Source organism: Entelurus aequoreus, linkage group LG27 (genome assembly GCF_033978785.1).
Source record: "Entelurus aequoreus isolate RoL-2023_Sb linkage group LG27, RoL_Eaeq_v1.1, whole genome shotgun sequence".
In the NCBI taxonomy this organism is placed as follows: domain Eukaryota; kingdom Metazoa; phylum Chordata; class Actinopteri; order Syngnathiformes; family Syngnathidae; genus Entelurus; species Entelurus aequoreus.
The window spans coordinates 20,241,836-20,258,459 of NC_084757.1; the positions used below are offsets into that span (position 1 = coordinate 20,241,836).

Sequence of the window (16,624 nt, forward strand, 5' to 3'; positions counted from 1 at the left end):
AGAGAGTGGACGACAGAGAGAAGAGGAGAGAAGTTGTCAAAGGTTTTGCGTTCATTTATTTTTCTTGTTCTTGTTATTATTAAAAAAACATTTTTTGTGCAAATTGTGTTATTGTTTTCAACGTCAGGGACTATGTCTTGGGATACAGGGAGCCTTTAAGGGCTAAACACAAGTGATTTAAATGGGAGACAATTGTAATTTTTGCTTTTATTTAGTTATTGAGCATTCGTCACTTTATTAAAAAAAACTGTATGTAGCATTCAATACCAAACATTTAATCATCATCATCTGATTGACAACAATAGTAGCAAAGTCTACATACAAAAAAGTATGATTTTATAAAACATTTTATTAGGATTACTTAACTGTAGTAACTTGCTATAAAACATTTTCAGTTCTATGATCAATTGTCAAAGTATAGGGTCAGGACTCGAAATCGGATTGGATCTGATGCCACAAAATTTGGATCAGAATTGGAGGCCAAAAATGTTGATCCTTAATTAAAATTATAATAAAACCTTTTCAAAAGATCACAGGTTAAAAAAAAAAACGTTATCTTGGCTTCTGACATATGATGTATAAGCACAGCAAGTAACCGCAGATATGGCCTGAAAAACATATTTTTTTAAATTGACTCATTTAAAAAAAAAATTATACGTATGTGTGTATATGTATATAATTAATACACACACATATATATATATATATATATATATATATATATATATATATATATATATATATATATATATATATGTGTATATATATATACGTATATATATATATATATATATATATATATATGTGTATATATATATATACGTATATATATATATATATATATATATATATATATATATATATATATATGTGTATATATATATATACGTATATATATATATATATATATATATATATATATATATATATATATATGTGTATATATATATATATATATATACACTACCGTTCAAAAGTTTGGGGTCACCCAAACAATTTTGTGGAATAGCCTTCATTTCTAAGAACAAGAATAGACTGTCGAGTTTCAGATGATAGTTCTCTTTTTCTGGCCATTTTGAGCGTTTAATGGACCCCACAAATGTGATGCTCCAGAAACTCAATCTGCTCAAAGGAAGGTCAGTTTTGTAGCTTCTGTAACGAGCTAAACTGTTTTCATATGTGTGAACATGATTGCAGAAGGATTTTCTAATCATCAATTAGCCTTCTGAGCCATTGAGCAAACACATTGTACCATTAGAACACTGGAGTGATAGTTGCTGGAAATGGGCCTCTATACACCTATGTAGATATTGCACCAAAAACCAGACATTTGCAGCTAGAATAGTCATTTACCACATTAGCAATGTATAGAGTATATTTCTTTAAAGTTAAGACTAGTTTAAAGTTATCTTCATTGAAAAGTACAGCGATTTTCCTTCAAAAATAAGGACATTTCAATGTGACCCCAAACTTTTGAACGGTAGTATATATATATATATATATATATATATATATGTATATATATAGACATAGAAGTAGATATTTTTTTCTTGTTTTTTAATTCTTAGATTTTTGAAAATTATGATTCAATTTCAAATCTGAATAAATACATTTTTAGCACCCCTACTATGCCGATGATAAAGCTCAACTTTAAATGCCAGGTAACCTTCTGTGCAAGGTGTTGCAAAAAAGCAAAACGACGAAAGACAAGAGTTTTTTGTGTTTCGTGAGTAATTCTGACGTTTCACGTGACAAACTTTGAAATTAGTTTTTTGCCAAATATTTTGGTCAAATTTGTGTGACCTCAGGTTCTTTTATAGCTTTTGGTGAATGAGCAGCTCTACTAATACAAACCCCGTTTCCATATGAGTTGGGAAATTGTGTTAGATGTAAATATAAACGGAATACAATGATTTGCAAATCATTTTCAAGCCATATTCAGTTGAATATGCTACAAAGACAAAATATTTGATGTTCAAATTGAAAAACATTTTTTTTTTTGCAAATAATCATTAACTTTAGAATTTCATGCCAGCAACACGTGACAAAGAAGTTGGGAAAGGTGGCAATAAATACTGATAAAGTTGAGGAATGCTCATCAAACACTTATTTGGAACATCCCACAGGTGAACAGACTAATTGAGAACAGGTGGGTGCCATGATTGGGTATAAAAGTAGATTCCATGAAATGCTCAGTTGTTCACCAACAAGGATGGGGCGAGGGTCACCACTTTGTCAACAAATGCGTGAGCAAATTGTTGAACAGTTTAAGAAAAACCTTTCTCAACCAGCTATTGCAAGGAATTTAAGGATTTCACCATCTACGGTCCGTAATATCATCAAAGGTTCAGAGAATCTGGAGAAATCACTGCACGTAAGCAGCTAAGCTCGTGACCTTCGATCCCTCAGGCTGTACTGCATCAACAAGCGACATCAGTGTGTAAAGGATATCACCACATGGGCTCAAGAACACTTCAGAAACCCACTGTCAGTAACTACAGTTGGTCGCTACATCTGTAAGTGCAAGTTAAAACTCTCCTATGCAAGGCGAAAACCGTTTATCAACAACACCTAGAAACGCTGTCGGCTTCGCTGGGCCTGAGCTCATCTAAGATGGACTGATACAAAGTGGAAAAGTGTTCTGTGGTCTGACGAGTCCACATTTCAAATTGTTTTTGGAAACTGTGGACGTCGTGTCCTCCGGACCAAAGAGGAAAAGAACCATCCGGATTGTCATAGGCGCAAAGTTGAAAAGCCAGCATCTGTGATGGTATGGGGGTGTATTAGTGCCCAAGACATGGGTAACTTACACATCTGTGAAGGCGCCATTAATGCTGAAAGGTACATACCTGTACAGGTTTTGGAGCAACATATGTTGCCATCCAAGCAACGTTACCATGGACGCCCCTGCTTATTTCAGCAAGACAATGCCAAGCCACGTGTTACATCAACGTGGCTTCATAGTAAAAGAGTGCGGGTACTAGACTGGCCTGCCTGTAGTCCAGACCTGTCTCCCATTGAAAATGTGTGGCGCATTATGAAGCCTAAAATACCACAACGGAGACCCCCTGACTGTTGAACAACTTAAGCTGTACATCAAGCAAGAATGGGAAAGAATTCCACCTGAGAAGCTTAAAAAATGTGTCTCCTCAGTTCCCAAAAGTTTACTGAGTGTTGTTAAAAGGAAAGGCCATGTAACACAGTGGTGAACATGCCCTTTCCCAACTACTTTGGCACGTGTTGCAGCCATGAAATTCTATGTTAATCATTATTTGCAAAAAAAAAATAAAGTTTATGAGTTTGAACATCAAATATCTTGTCTTTGTAGTGCATTCAATTGAATATGGGTTGAAAAGGATTTGCAAATCATTGTATTCCGTTTATATTTACATCCAACACAATTTCCCATCTCATATGGAAACGGGGTTTGTACAATGATATGTATGTTATACGACCTAATCACATGAATTCATGATACCATTCCCTCCTTACTCTCATCCAGGCTATCAGAGACAACTGACCTACAGGCGTCAGGACGGATCCTACAGCGCTTTCGGAGAACGGGACTCCTCTGGCAGCATGTGGTAAGTCGCGGAAACTCAATGCGGTCAAACTTTGTTTAGCTGAGGCCGCATTCTTCTTCTCTTACCGGGACACACGCGGTGAAAGTTTCAACAACTTCCCAGCACACAAACACCGGTGTGGCGTTTACGCTCGGTGGGGTCATGCACACAGAGAACCATCTTGTAATATTTATAAGAATGACATCAATGTTCTCAATGGGGGGGCTCCAGCGCTCGCTGTTTGGGGACCTATTGCACGGCACGGATTTATGTTTCAAGGTGGATATCATGATATTTGATACAGCCCACATTGTAAAACAACGGGCTACATAAACAACCGAGAATCAGAAACAAACTGCATAATTGGTTCCTGGAGGCAGGCAAAAGTGTCAAGATTTATTTGCACTTAAGCGGTATTCGTGACACACGGCGGACCCATGCTGCTCGTGGAGACAGAGATTTAAGTTGTCTGGAGCCACTTCACAGAATGCCACTTTTTTGGCCCACAATATTGAGGAATGACTCACCGCCAGGATATAACTGCCATGGAAAGCCTGACCTCTTCCCCTGATGACTCGAGCGGATGCAAGCAGGGTTTTCTTTTTCTTGACTCCCAGGGCAACCAGTGTTGGTTGTGGGCACAACACAGATGGTGCACGTACAGGTAACCTTTTACCATGCCCTATGAATCCATCAACATGAGCCCCGCATGCAAGAGAAAATGTTATCCAGCAGAAAAAAAGATGTGGGGTTTTTGTGCACATGCAACACAGTGCTAACATTTTACAGCTGGTAAACATGAAACTGGGTGGTACAAAGCAGTATAAATATGAAAATAATGTGCACAGTATATGTATTACAAGAATAATGTTTTTAGAGTTTGAGCACAAAAGCAAAGCTTTTGCGCAGGCCCGTTTGGTGTGTTTAAAACCTCAGCCAGGAGGTTATGTAATCATTGCCGGTGGTTTGTCTATCGACTATTGGTTAGTTGTGTATGTATTTGGCAAAATAACTCAAAAAGTTATTGACGGATATTCATGACACTTTCATAGAGAACTGATTAGATTTTGTCCTAGATCCAGATAGTTTCTCCTACATTACTTTACCTTTACACTTCTGTGTGCGTGCATATGCGAGTGGGCTGCAGAGACAAAGATAATAGAGACAGACAAGAGTGTTCACCTTGTTTCTTTGTTATTGGCAGATTTCATCTTATTTTCAGAAAATGCGATAGTGATTACAATTTGGGGCTGATCCGGATTTTTCTCGGGATTCAGGGCTTTTTTACTCTTGTGAGATTGGGCCTGGTAGAGGTCTGTGTTCTCCGAGTGCGTTCTTATTTTTTTCATAATGTTACTGCTTTTCCCCCCATAAATACACAACTACTTGAAAAATAATAATGAAAAAAAATTATAAAATAAAAAATAAATCACATACAGTGTTTCCCCCAGAAAATGGGTTAGTTAAGGTGGTGTCTCTCCAGGAGGAGAGAGGGGGTGGGTGGGTGGGTGCAAGGAACAGTATAACTCGGCCCTGTCGCCATCACGTCTCCATCTCATCGCTGCCACCACAGCCTGGGGGGGGGGGGGGGGGGGGGGCAATAGACTACAGACTGTGGTGAAGTAGGCCGGCTTCGTCGCATGAGGAAGCCTACAATTTTTGGTTGGGTTTTCCGCTCCATACGCTGAATGCCGATATACTATATATATATATATATATATATATATATATATATATATATATATATATATATATATATATATATATATATATATATATATATATACACTACCGTTCAAAAGTTTGGGGTCACCCAAACAATTTTGTGGAATAGCCTTCATTTCTAAGAACAAGAATAGACTGTCGAGTTTCAGATGAAAGTTCTCTTCTTCTGGCCATTTTGAGCGTTTAATTGACTCCACAAATGTGATGCTCCAGAAACTCAATCTGCTCAAAGGAAGATCAGTTTTGTAGCTTCTGTAACGAGCTAAACTGTTTTCAGATGTGTGAACATGATTGCACAAGGGTTTTCTAACCATCAATTAGCCTTCTGAGCCAATGAGCAAACACATTGTACCATTAGAACACTGGAGTGATAGTTGCTGGAAATGGGCCTCTATACACCTATGTAGATATTGCACCAAAAACCAGACATTTGCAGCTAGAATAGTCATTTACCACATTAGCAATGTATAGAATGTATTTCTTTAAAGTTAAGACTAGTTTAAAGTTATCTTCATTGAAAAGTACAGTGCTTTTCCTTCAAAAATAAGGACATTTCAATGTGACCCCAAACTTTTGAACGGTAGATATATATATATATATATATATATATATATATATATATATATATATATATATATATATATATATATATATATATATCGATATTTTGTCCGTAAAGTAAAAACAATACACAAAACAATCCTAGTTACCTGAGATACTAAGTATGTCATTATTATGACTTAGTAAGTCAATATAATGACTTACTAAGTCATTATATTGACTTAGTAATGTAAGTCAATATAATGTTTGTTGTTAAGGCTCCGGCCGCCTTAACAACAAAGCGCTGAGGGAAACCCTGATATATATATATATATATATATGACATTATGTTCTTTACAAGTGTATGTAAACTTTTGACCACGACTGTATATACATGTACGGTATTGCCACTGTATTTTTTTTTTCTTAAAAATGCAGCGGCACCCGGTATACAGGTTACATATACAGGTTTCTGAGGCAGCGTGTTACTCGTATTGTGAAACAGCGTCACCCAATGAAATAAATTGAAATCAATTGATTTTTGGTGCTTGACCACCAAAATGACACAATTTTAATCATAAAATGCCTTTTAATAAGAAAAACCCACATTTAGGTAAGAAATATTGCATGACAAACGATACAATAAAATGTACCACAAACCATAACTGTAGGTTTATGAAATAATGTAGTAATAATGTAGAGCTTCGATGCTATCTCCTTCAAACTGCTTCTCCGTCACAATATAACTTACTTTACCAATTATTATGTATTTATTTTTATTGTTCTTACTTATGGAGTATATTGTGAATAAATTCAGAACAGGAAGTGAACAAAAGTTTTAGCAACTGCTATGTAAAGGAAAAGGGGTAGGATTCAATAAACTCTGCTTCTTCCTACTCCTTTTCAAACATGTTGAATAGAGGAACTGGAAATTGTGATGTATCATGTATGCATCCATGTTCGAAATAAACTCAAACTCAACTCAACTCAACACACGCCATCAGTAGCTTCTCCATATTTTCATGGATAAATGTCTGCCGTTTGGAAATTATTTTAATGTCCATGGCTGACATAATACATTTTTGCTTCAGTATGGCGCAGACTAATTGTGCTACGCTCCAACTGCCAGCTGCAAGTCAGCTACACAGTTGGTCATGTTTTGATGATTATTTTCTTTAATTCAATAAATATTACTCACTTCTTCTGAGCATTGTCCTTTACACCTATTTTCTTTGTTTCCATGGTTGGAAAAACTAAATGTAGTCAATCTCTATTAATAAGCTAATGCGAGTATGATCGCGAGTATGGGGTTCCCTGTTTATTAAGCAATCTAATGCAAAGCCAAGCAACAGCTCATATCCCAAAAGTACTCGTAAACGTGAGCACTTGTAAGCCGAGGTACCACTTTATAGAACTTTTTTATTAAAAAATATACTGTACTTAATTCTCACAAGATTACAACTTTTTTTCTTCTTAAATACACACCTCATTTACAAAAATATACAATCTTGTTGTCCCTAATACTTTCTTATTGGTTGAAGATTAACCCAAATGTTCAACTATATTAATCAGTAATGTAATAACCTGACACACTAGCTACTTTTGAACATGTTTTTATAATGGAGTCGAAGTGGTAGACTTCTTTATCCTGAGAGGACAAGAAGCTTTCGCCAGGTCCGGATCATAACATTCCACCACTAAGACTTTTCAATCTGGATTTTTATCTCGGGCAACTCCCATGCATTTGTCTTCAAAAACTGTTCATATTTACACTTTGAAGTGTGCATTTGGCTGGGGTTGATCCAGGGAGGGGATTTGGATGCAGAAAGCGAGAAAACAGGCAAACTATGAGCGCACTACTTCCTAGCCAAAACACAAAGAGTTATGCAAAATTATATTTACACTTTCTCGAACCGCACTTTAGGGCAGAACAGTTAGAACCTGTGACGTTCTTAAAAATGTCAAACTCTGACAGATTTGTGGCTTCATCCCTGCTTCCAACCAAATAAAAATATTTTTGATTTTATGAAGACATTAGAAAAAGCTTGCATTATAAGAAGCCTTTTCTTGGATTGAGTCTACCAGTGTTTGTTTATGTCTGCATCTTTATCTTTGTGTTTTGTTATGACCACTATTGTGCCGCATCCTACTGTAGTAGGTACATGTGGGTATGATTTTTGTTATGGCTTGTTTTGCTGTCGAGCTGTTTACCAAAGCCTCATAGCCTTCAACCCCTAATGGGAACACGATGCTCATTGAATTCAAAGTTTGATCATGTACTGGTGATGTGTAAATGACGCCTCAGTGAGTGTTTGTTTTTATATATAAATATACATATATATATATATATATATACATACATATATATATATATATATATATATATATATATATATATATATATATATATATATATATATATATATATATATATATATATATATATATATATATATATATATATATATATATATATATATATATATATATATATATATATATATAATAATAATGCAGAGAAATTATTCTCTGCATTTGACCCAACACCCTTGATCACCCACTTGGAGGTGAGGGGAGCAGTGAGCGGTGGCCACGCCCGGGAATCATTTTTGGTGATTTAACCCCCAATTCCAACCCTTGATGCTGAGTGTCAAGCAGGGAGGTAATGGGTCCCATTTTTATAGTCTTTGGTATGACCCGGCCGGGGTTTGAACTCACAACTATAAATGTATATATATATATACTGTATATGTGTGTGTGTGTGTGTGTATATATATATATATATATATATATATATATATATATATATATATATATATATATATATATATATATATATATATATATATATATATATATATATATATATATTATTTTTATTATATATCCTGTCCAGCCACTCAGGCAAATCATATTGTTGATGTAGATATCTACTGTACAGACTTGCTTTACAAAAGAGAAGTGTGGGATATTTCTCTTGTTGTGCTATTTGTATTTGACTTTATTAAATTGATATATTTAGTGTTTGGCGCAGCCAGACCGAGGTAGGACAGGATCAAAAAATAAATAAACAACAACAGAACTACATTAGCAAATAGGATATATACAAATATGATACCAAAAATGATAAAGAAGAACAGATTAGTGAAGTCAATCAATCAATCAATGTTTATTTATATAGCCCTAAATCACAAGTGTCTCAAAGGGCTGCACAAGCCACAGCGACATCCTCGGTACAGAGCCCACATACGTTGAGTTGTTAAGTAGATGGTAATACCACAGAAATGACAATGAACCTTATTGCACTACAAATGGAACAATAAAAATACCCATAGAAATAACTAGAGATGTCCGATAATATCGGACTGCCGATATTATCGGCCGATAAATGCTTTAAAATGTAATATCGGAAATTATCGGTATCAGTTTCAAAAAGTAAAATGTATGACTTTTTAAAACACCGCTGTACGGAGTGGTACACGGACGTAGTGAGAAGTACAGAGCGGCAATAAACCTTAAAGGCACTGCCTTTGCGTGCCGGCCCATTCACATAATATCTCCGGCTTTTCACACACACAAGTGAATGCAAGCATACTTGGTCAACAGCCATACAGGTCACACTAAGGGTTGGCCGTATAAACAACTTTAACACCGTTACAAATATGCGCCACACTGTGAACCCACACCAAACAAGAATTAAAAACACATTTCGGGAGAACATCCGCACCGTAACACAACATAAACACAACAGCACAAATACCCAGAACCCCTTGCAGCACTAACTCTTCCAGGACGCTACAATATACACCCCCGCTATCCCCTACCCGCCCCCACCACAACCCCGCCCACCTCAACCTCCTCATCTTCTCTCAGGGAGAGCATGTCCCAAATTCCAAGCTGCTGTTTTGAGGCATGTTAAAAAAAATAATGCGCTTTATGACTTCAATAATAAATATGGCAGTGCCATGTTGGCATTTTTTCCCATAACTTGAGTTGATTTATTTTGGAAAACCTTGTTACATTGTTTAATGCATCCAGCGGGGTATCACGACAAAATTAGGCATAATAATGTGTTAATTCCACGACTGTATATATCGGTATCGGTTGATATTGGAATCGGTAATTAAGAGTTGGACAATATCGGAATATCGGATATCGGCAAAAAAGCCATTATCGGACATCTCTAGAAATAACAATATTGATAATGAATAACAATGACTGCTACAACCAACATTACAATCGCTTCAGATGCAACAATATATAAATGTAATCAATACTTGAATTACAAAAGAAAGCTAATGGGGGTGAGAAAAAGAAGCGGACTATTATAACCTTTTGCATTGTTATGGTAAAAATAGGTTCCGTTTTAGCAGTGTGCCGTGTTTTGTGACGCAGGTGTGTATCTGTCCCAGCAGGCACTAGACATTGATACAGTGTTGATTATACATACATACATGTGCTTTAAAACTGACTTTGAAACAACGTTGTAAAATAGTTGTATTTGTAAATTGAGACAACGTTGATGTCCAACGTTGGATCCACGTTGTTGATTGGGAAATGATAACATTTCAATGGTCGAACTGACATTTAATAAACGGCAACAAAAAGCATGTTGTTTCAACGTTGTATTAGTGTTGTACAATATCGGTTTGGAAATGACCAACATTCAATGGTCAAATCAACATCAGAACCCAACATTGATTAAACGTCGTCAAAAATCATGTTGTTCCATTGTTAAGTTTGAGTTGCTCAACGTCAGGACCTAGTTCAACAAGTTCTCAACGTTGTTTTTAATGTCTTGTGCCTGCTGGGACATGAGTATGATTGTGTACACTTGTATGTATGAATATATGTTTGATTAGGCGTGATAGTATGCATGTGTGTACGTGTGTATATTTGCATGTATATGTATGTATGTTTGCACAGTAAACGTGTGTGTGTGTATGTATGTGCTTGTGTATGTACGTATTGTTGTTCATTCATTAACATCCCCTTTAACTGCTGTAATAGTAGTAGCTATTCTTCTTGGTGTCTAAAATTTCAAAAGCTGTTTGATACAATTACAACATTAAGTCAAAAGGAAATACCGTTACACACATATTCATAGATGACTATAACACCACATTAAAAAAAAAATACAACAAACCTGTGATGGGCTGGTGACCAGTCTAGGCTTTAACCTGCCTCTTGCCCTAAGTCAGCTGTGATAGGCCCCAGCTTACCTGCGACCATAACGAGGATAAGTGGTATAGAAAATGAATGGATGGATGGTTTGTAATGCTGATGTAGTATCAGAATAGCCATACAAGTACAATTGTTTACCGGAAAGTCCAAGCTCTGACAAAAAAGGTACAGATTGATTGCATATCAAAAATTTAGAAACAAAAAATCGTCCAAATAGAAAAGAAAATTATAGTTATTCTTGTGTAAATATATAAAGTCTTGACTTGACTGAATTCATACTCAAAATAGCAAAATTAATCAAATTGGATTGTTGTCTGTGTTTTTTAATGGATAGCTGTGCAGAGAGGAATATTAAACATTAAAGGCCTACTGAAACCCACTACTACCGACCACACAGTCTGATAGTTTATATATCAATGATGAAATCTTAACATTGCAGCACATGCCAATACGGCCGGGTTAACTTATAAAGAGCAATTTTAAATTTCCCGCTAAACTTCCGGTTGAAAACGTCTTTGGATGATGACGTATGCTCGTGACGTAACCAGTGAAACAGAAGTATCGGTACCCCATTGAATCCAATACAAAATAGCTCTGTTTTCATCTCATAATTCCACAGTATTCTGGACATCTGTGTTGGTGAATCTTTTGCAATTTGTTTAATGAACAATGAAGACTGCAAAGAAGAAAGTTGTAGGTGGGATCGGTGTATTAGCGGCGGACTACAGCAACACAACCAGGAAGACTTTGACTCGGATAGCAGACGCGCTAGCCGACGCTAGCCACCGACCGCACGGATGATCGTTGTGAAGTCCTTCGTCCTTCCGTCGATCGCTGGAACGCAGGTGAGCAAGGGTGTTGATGAGCAGATGAGGGCTGGCTGGCGTAGGTGGAGCGCTAATGTTTTTATCATAGCTCTGTGAGGTCCCGTTACTAAGTTAGCTTCAATGGCGTCATTAGCAACAGCATTTTTAAGCTTCGCCAGGCTGGAAAGCATTAACCGTGTATTTACATGTCCATGGTTTAATAGTATTGTTGATCTTCTGTCTATCCTTCCAGTCAGGGATTTATTTATTTTGTTTCTATATGCAGTTAAGCACGATGCTATCACATTAGCTCCGTAGCTAAGTTGGCTTCAATGGCGTCGTTAGCAACAGCATTTTTAAGCTTCGCCAGGCTGGAAAGCATTAACCGTGTATTTACATGTCCCTGGTTTAATAGTATTTTTGATCTTCTGTCTATCCTTCCAGTCAGGGATCTATTTATTTCGTTTCTATATGCAGTTAAGCACGATGCTATCACGTTAGCTCCGTAGCTAAAGTGTTTCTTCGATGTATTGTCGTGGAGATAAAAGTCACTGTGAATGTCCATTTCGCGTTCTCGACTCTCATTTTCAAGAGGATATAGTATCCGAGGTGGTTTAAAATACAAATCCGTAATCCACAATAGAAAAATAAGAGAGTGTGGAATCCAATGAGCCAGCTTGTACCTAAGTTACGGTCAGAGCGAAAAAAGATATGTCTTGCACTGCATTTTAGTCCTTAACTCTAACGTTCCCCATCCACAAATCTTTCATCCTCGCTCAAAATAATGGGGTAATTATCGCTTTCTCGGTCCGAATCGCTCTAGCTGCATTGAAAACAATAGGAAAATATGAGGAGGCTATCAACTGACTACGTCACGCTACTTCCGGTAGGGGCAAGGCTTTTTTTTTATCAGATACCAAAAGTTGCGATCTTTATCGTCGTCGTTCTCTACTAAATCCTTATATAATATGGCAATATCGTGAAATGATCAAGTATGACACATAGAATGGATCTGCTATCCCCGTTTAAATAAAAACAATTCATTTCAGTAGGCCTTTAAGTGGGACAAATAGTAAACAGGAAGACAAGAACATTTACCTTATTTGGGGCTGTAAGATTGAAATGATCTCACACTTCAGAATTTTCCCTTTTTCTGAGTTCCATTTAGATCAACGATGAAGACATTAAACAATGTCAAACGCAGCACGTCACTCTTCTGACTTCATCTCTTGTGAGCGCGAAAGAAGTGCTCCCTGATAAATACAGTTTGGCGCTTCGCATTTAAATGATACAGCATCTGTATCGGTCACATGTTTTTTTTGTTAAAGGGACACACATCGAGGCACGGAGAGATTATGTGTGTTTCATGGGCCATCAAAGCGTCAGTATTATTTGACTCATTATTATCATATAATATTTCTGCTAAATTGTTTAAGATTCTGGTGCAGCCCTTGTTTAATTTGAATGTTAGAATATGTTGTGTGCCATAAAAAAACAAAACAAGCTACTTGCCACAAATAGCACCTAAGCTAGACTTAGGGCATCCCCCTGCTCTACAGTCATTTTCCGCCTTTTCATAACATCTAACTGGATACAGTCTATCTGGAAAAAAACATCCCTCAATGCCTTCTGTTGACAGATTGAAAGAGTGTGACTAGTTGGACAAACTTCACACTCCGACGGGAAAAAAAAGTGTTTGCCTTCAAGCTCTTGAAGTTTGACAGTTAAGCATTTTTGCAGAATTTGCCAGCACACGTTTTTAAAGGATCTTTGATACTTCTTCCCCCCTTCTCGACCCCTCTCTACCTCGCTAACCCCATCAACGCCCTCCCAACTCCCCCACCACCCTCCATCTGCACTTCCTCCAGGTTGACCGCGTTCGTGCTGAAGTCCTTCGCTCAATCTCGGGGTTTCATCTTCATTGACCCCGAGGAGCTCCGCGCAGCTAAATCCTGGCTCATCAAGCATCAGCGAAACGATGGCTCCTTCCCGGCCATGGGGCGGATCCTCAACAAAGACCTGCAGGTAGATGGAGGGCTGTGTAGAAAAGGTTCACCGAGTTCTTGCGATCACAAAGCAGGAAGAAAGCCTTAGCTATCATTTTGGGAGAGATCCAAGCAGATTTTTTTATTCTACTTCAGATTATGTCATCAGCTATAAGTCAAGCTCGGGTTTCTATTTGACAGATCTGGCAATTTGGAATTTTAAAAGTCTAAAGGTCTAGGTCAAAGGTGAGCAGCTTGCTTTATAGAAGCTGTCGTCTTTGTTAGTGGAAGCTCATAGAGAAAGTCCGGACACCTTAGCTGCAGCTATTTTTATTTTATTCCGTTATTTCAAGTGGTCAGATAAAATCTTTGGCACGAGAGTCACTTTTAGTTTAAGAAAAAACTTGCTTGCTTCCGCTATAAGTGTGTGAATGTGTGTGTGAATGGATGACTGTGATGTATATAAAGCGCTATATAAATACAGACCATTCACTATTTGAAATAGAACTGTACATTTTACACGTTTCTGTATCAATCTAAAAACAACAACCTTAGTATAATACTTCACTTCTCATGATTTAGCAGTCATTTGTATTACAGTATCTTAAAGGCCTACTGAAATGAGATTTTCTTATTTAAACGGGGATAGCAGGTCCATTCTATGTGTCATACTTGATCATTTCGCGATATTGCCATATTTTTGCTGAAAGGGTTTAGTAGAGAACATCGACGATAAAGTTTGCAACTTTTGGTCGCTGATAAAAAAGCCTTGCCTGTACCGGAAGTAGCGTGACGTCACAGGTTGTGGAGCTCCTCACATTTGCACATTGTTTACAATCATGGCCACCAGCAGCGAGAGCGATTCGGACCGAGAAAGCGACGATTACCCCATCAATTTGAGCGAGGATGAAAAGAGTGAAAGTGAGAGTGAAGCATTAGAGGGCAGTGGAAGCGATTCAGATAGGGAATATGCTGTGAGAGGCGGGTGGGACCTGATATTCAGCTGGGAATGGCTAAAACAGTAAATAAACACAAGACATATATATATACTCTATTAGCCACAACACAACCAGGCTTATATTTAATATGCCACATAACAAACACCTCCCCCCTCCCGTCCATATAACCCGCCAATACAAATCAAACACCCGCACAACACATTTAATCCCACAGCCCAAAGTACCGTTCATCTCCGCAAAGTTCATACAGCACATATATTTCCCCAAAATCACGTACGTGACATGCACATAGCGGCACGCACGTACGGGCAAGCGATCAAATGTTTGGAAGCCACAGCTGCGTACTCACGGTAGCGCGTATCCAACTCAAAGTCCTCCTGGTAAGAGTCTCTGTTGTCCCAGTTCTCTACGTGTTTGTGTTGCTGCAGCCGGCCGCTAATACGCCGCTTCCCACCTACAGCTTTCTTCTTTGCTGTCTTCATTGTTCATTAAACAAATTGCAAAAGATTCACCAACACAGATGTCCAGAATACTGTGGAATTTTGCGATGAAAACAGACGCCTTAATAGCTGGCCACAATGGTGTCCCAAAATGTCCGCTACAATCCGTGACGTCACGCGCAAACGTCATCATACCGAGACGTTTTCAGCAGGATATTTCGCGGGAAATTTAAAATTGCACTTTACTAATCTAACCCGGCCGTATTGGCATGTGTTGCAATGTTAAGATTTCATCATTGATATATAAACTATCAGACTGCGTTGTCGGTAGTAGTGGGTTTCAGTAGGCCTTTAACAAGGGGTTATACGATAGAAACTACACTTGAATATTCTTACTATTACTATTATCAATGACTATGACTCAACACACAGCCATTATTGTCTAAAAAGCTGACAACACAAGTGGGTACCAAGATGATTGTGTGGTAATAAGGGCCGCCCCTCCCTATGCACAGATACCACATCCTATGATCCGTGGGAGCCCTATTTTGTGTGAAGAGTCAAAAATGTCGATTAATGAATAATACATACAATTCATAGGAAATTTTACTGCAAATGTTTTCCTATCCTCTTCCTGCTTCATTTTTGATAAGAATGCAATGGCAAATTGCCCTCAACAGTGTCACTGTCCAGCAGTTTTTATGCTTTTTTTGTACAACAGTCATACTCGGATGGATGGAGGTGGTGTCATAGTCTGGGGGTGCATGAATGCTGCCGGCACTGGGGAGTTGTGCTTCATCAAGGGCAACCATTAATTCCTTGTACTGGGACAATTGGGAGTGGAGAATGAACTCAAGAGCATAAATATTTTCAGTATGGCAGTGTTATAACAACACAAGAAGAAACAAGATGACAAGTGCCTTGTTTTTAGGCAGTTAATTAGAAAGTTGTTAGTTTAAAAGTTAGGGTGGGATTTAGGTGTTGCATTGTTGCGTTTAAATTGTAGTTCCCAGGTTCCACTGTGAGTTAGAGTTGTGGTGACAGAAATTGCCATCCTGTCTTGTTTAGTTCACAGAGCAACCATGTGCTTCTTGAACATAGTCAGTGCATATTTATTTACAGGATGCATAGATTTTTGACAAAACAGGCTGTATGCCCCACCTCCCTTGTAGTCTCACTAATTAAACCTTTGCTCTCAGATGGCTGGGAAACATTCCTGCTGCAACTAACTGTGTGTTTATTTCAATTAAAGAATAACATGTTTTCCTCTGTCCACAGGGTGGGATCCATGGAAAGATCTCTTTGACGGCCTATGTGGTGGCAGCACTCCTGGAGACGGGGATAACAACAGATGTAAGCAGTCCAACAAAGCAATGTGTTGCTACAGTTGGGTGTGTTCCATTACAGGAACAAAACACTTTC

General features: G+C 37.7%; 1 protein-coding gene across 1 annotated transcript in view; it reads left to right on the forward strand.

Annotated features, from left to right (window-relative positions):
• Nucleotides 1–16,624, forward strand: part of cpamd8 (C3 and PZP like alpha-2-macroglobulin domain containing 8) — a 140,491-nt gene that overhangs the window by 73,311 nt on the left and 50,556 nt on the right. The window contains exons 28-30 of the mRNA XM_062039551.1: nt 3,503–3,584; nt 13,687–13,843; nt 16,481–16,555. Coding sequence (XP_061895535.1) covers nt 3,503–3,584; nt 13,687–13,843; nt 16,481–16,555 — 314 coding nt within the window. The remainder of the gene's footprint in view (nt 1–3,502; nt 3,585–13,686; nt 13,844–16,480; nt 16,556–16,624) is intronic.